Source organism: Myotis davidii, unplaced genomic scaffold, assembly GCF_000327345.1.
Source record: "Myotis davidii unplaced genomic scaffold, ASM32734v1 scaffold937, whole genome shotgun sequence".
Classification (NCBI taxonomy): domain Eukaryota; kingdom Metazoa; phylum Chordata; class Mammalia; order Chiroptera; family Vespertilionidae; genus Myotis; species Myotis davidii.
The window spans coordinates 862,480-865,912 of NW_006288252.1; the positions used below are offsets into that span (position 1 = coordinate 862,480).

Genomic DNA, 3,433 nt, shown 5'->3' on the forward strand with positions numbered 1-3,433 from the left:
TCGAGAAGCAGCTGGGACGGCCCGCGGGAAGGCACACTTATCCCCAGCCGGCCCCAGGGCGCCCGACTCGGCCAGAGCCTGAGACGCTGTCGGAGGTTTGAACTGTCAGGGCTCTGCCAGTCTGTTGTTCGATGTGCACGTGGCCTTCTCAGAGGGACCGGGATTTCACCAGTCACTCGAGGCGGGGACACAGGAAGTTGGGCAGGCCAGCTGCAAGTAATAGCGACTGTAATCCCGATAATTCAAGTAACAACAGCCAATAAAAGCCTCAGAGCACATCCTGGACGCCCGACACTGTGCCAAATGCTTTGTGTGCATTCATTCACTTAGCCGGTGCCAGAACCTCCATTGTGGGATCGTATCTGCACCCCCATTTCACAGGGGAGAACGCTGAGGCTCGGCAGGGGCAGGTGGCTTGCTCACGGTGACAAGGCTAGAGTGGCAGAGCCAGGACGGGCTCCCAGGCTATTGGTTGCCACTCTCTTACCCACACACCAGCTGACCAACCAACAGCCAAGGCCACTAAAAACTTACTTTTCCTGTTTAAAAGTTTTTCATCAGAACAAAAGTTGATGTCGATTTACTGCCAAGTCCTTAACCAGAAAGTTATGATTCAAACGAAGAGATGATCTCCTCCCCACTCTGGTGGGTAGGAGCTCCCTCGGGGTCCTCCACATCCCCCCCGCCCGAGTTCCATGTTCCAGGAATACTGGGCATCGGAACACGGGGACCGTCCAGGGCAGGGGGGTGGCAAACTTTCGAAGGGCCAGACAGCGACCGTTTCAGGCTCTGTTGGGACCGCTGAGCCATCGATGCAGGGTGAGCACGGCCATGGGAAAAGCGGGAAGGGGCGGCCATAAAAACGGGGGGGTAGCAGGTTTGGCCCGGGAGGCCACAGTGTGCCGACCCTGGTCTGGAGCGAGGGGGAGGGGTAAGGACAGAAAACGGTCACTCGCGTCTCTAAAACCTACCGGCCAGGTAGCCGTGTCCTCCGCACGCCTCGCGGCACTCCTGGATCCCCCGCTGGGCCGTCCACGAGGCCAGGGGCTTGCCGGCCGACGCCAAGGCGTGGATCTCACGTCCCAGCTCTGCCTTGAGGAGGAATGCAAAGGGCACAGTGACCAGAGGCTCTGACAGCGGAGGGGTTCCGGTCAGCCAGGGCGTCCACGGCACACGTCCCTCCAGTTAATCCAACACACCCCTCAGCGGGAGAAAGAATCCCACTCTCAGCTTGAAAAAAGGGGGTTCATCCCGGCCGGCGTGGCTCAGTGGTGGAGCATCCACCACCTACGAACCAGGAGGTCAGTGTTCAATTCCGGTCAGGGCACATGCCCCGGGGTCAGGCTCGATCCCCAGTGTGGGGCGTGCAAGAGGCAGCCAATCGATGATTCTCCCTCATCATTGATGTGTCTCTCTCTCCCTCTCCCTTCCTCTCTGAGATCAATAAAAAATATGCAGTTTTTTAAAAAGCGGAGAAAAGCGAGTCCCTCTCACCTGCCTGGCGCTCCGGTCGTCCCGCTGGAGGCCTTGCTGGAGCGCCATCAGGTCCCAGAAGAGCGACTTGGAGAAGTGGTCCAAGGCGTAGGCCGCCGCCAGGTACGGGAGCAGGCGCCACTGCTGCAGGGAGCCACCGGCAGCGTGAGCCCCTCCCACCCGCGCCCCAGGGCGTGTGGAGGAGGCCTGAGACCGGAGCCGTGGGAGCCGGCCCCCTGGCCCCCCTCACGCGCCTCCCGTGTTTCCGAGACACGCGACGGTTCTTCTTCCACCCGACCACCCCCACAGGCACCGCGGAGCCGTGTGGATCCCCGCACGCCCGCCCTCCCCGCTGCCCCTACCGTGACGCCGGCACACCGGCCTCCATGCCCAGAGCGCGGGGCTGACCCGTGATGCCTGGTGCTTCGTGAGCCGAGGAGGGAGATGGGGGAACTGAGGCTCACAGAGAGCCAGAGGCCCTCGGAGGCAGGGGGCGGGCGTGGTCACCGGGCACATGCAGGGCCCCGGGGTGGCAGGGCCTGGGGAGGAGCGGGAAAGGCCTCCACCACCCACCACCGCGGTCGGTGCCCAAGGTCACGTGCCCGACACTGCCACCTGCTGCTTCCGCACCAATGGGTCTAATCCTTACACCCACCAGGAAGAGGGGCTGTGACCAGCTTACAAATGAGGCACCGGAGCACAGAGAGGTCCAGGGCCTGGCTGAGAGCACACAGCGGTGGGCGCGGACCTGGGTGAGAGCCCAGCACTGTGGCTCAAGGAGGCTCTCACCCACTGAGCCACTCGATGCCCAGGCGGGCCGATGCATGGCAAGCTCATGGGCCACGAGGCAGTGGTGGTGGGGAAGGGGCCACAGCAGCAGGGGAGCGAGGCTGCAGGGTTGGGGTGCTGGGGAAGGGGCCACAGCAGGCACGGGCACTCGCTCGCAGCCACAGCGCAGGAAGCGCTGAGCCCAGCTGTGAGAGTCACAGCTCCTGGGGCTTCACTCAACACGCTCTGCCTACGTGTGGCTCGGCCCACGCCCGGGCCAGGCCTCGCTACGACCTCCGACAGGAGTCACCTGCCGTCCTCAGCCCACCCGTGAGCTGGGGGCGGTGCTGTGAAGACCAGCATGAGCCCTGGTGGGTGCGGCTCAGGGGCTGGAGCGACGGCCTGCGCCCCGGAGGGTCCTGGGTTCTATTCCAGGTCCAGGGCAGCGACGCGGGCTGCAGGTTCGATCCCCCGCCCCGAGGAGGCAGGTGCAGGAGGCAACCAATCAGTGTGTTTCTCTCACATCAATATTTCCCTCTCTCCCTCCTTCCCTCGCCCCCCCCAAAAAAAGACCGACCCCGAGGAGTGGAGGCTGTTCACATGAAAACATGCGTGTCCCCTCCCCAGGTGACCGTCGGCCGCCCGCTCTGCAGACCTGCAGGACGAGGGTCCCTCCCGCTACTCCGAGAGCCGCCCAGCAGACGGCGTGCACACGGGGGCCATTTCTAAGGGTGGATGGATGGCCGGGCCAGCGCCTGGGCGTGCAGGCCATCTGCCGACGCCTGCAGGCTGCCCAGGGGCGCAGGCACACCTGTCTCCCCGGAGCCTCCCAGGGCGCTCCTGCCTCCTTATTGGGGTGTCGCACGGACCCTTTCATTAAAGCCCTTTCACCACCGGCCTCGCCTCCCGCCTGCTGCCTGCCTCCCTCCCTCCGTGGTGACCGCCCGCCCACAGCTCTGGGACCGTCCCCCGCAGGTTTGCTCAGCTCCCAGCAAGCAAAAGGCAGCTCCCTGGAGGCAGAGATCGCAGTGACACCCAGCGACACCCGGAGGGAGGCTGACCTGCAGCTGGTACTCGAGCACCGGCACCTCCTCCCCGTCGGCCGGTCCAAACTGGCGCCGGGTGGCGGAGAAGCGCAGGGCGATGCACACGGCCAGCTTCAGGTTCACCACGCACATGCCCACGATGCAGA

The 3,433-nt window shown here is 64.3% G+C and overlaps 1 protein-coding gene across 1 annotated transcript in view; it reads right to left on the reverse strand.

Annotated features, from left to right (window-relative positions):
- Positions 1-3,433, reverse strand: part of ACOX3 (acyl-CoA oxidase 3, pristanoyl) — a 27,654-nt gene that overhangs the window by 12,901 nt on the left and 11,320 nt on the right. Inside the window, exons 9-11 of the mRNA XM_015561560.1 lie at positions 3,303-3,433; positions 1,495-1,617; positions 972-1,092 (exon numbers count right to left, since the gene is read on the reverse strand). Of these exons, the coding sequence (XP_015417046.1) occupies positions 972-1,092; positions 1,495-1,617; positions 3,303-3,433 (375 nt within the window). The remainder of the gene's footprint in view (positions 1-971; positions 1,093-1,494; positions 1,618-3,302) is intronic.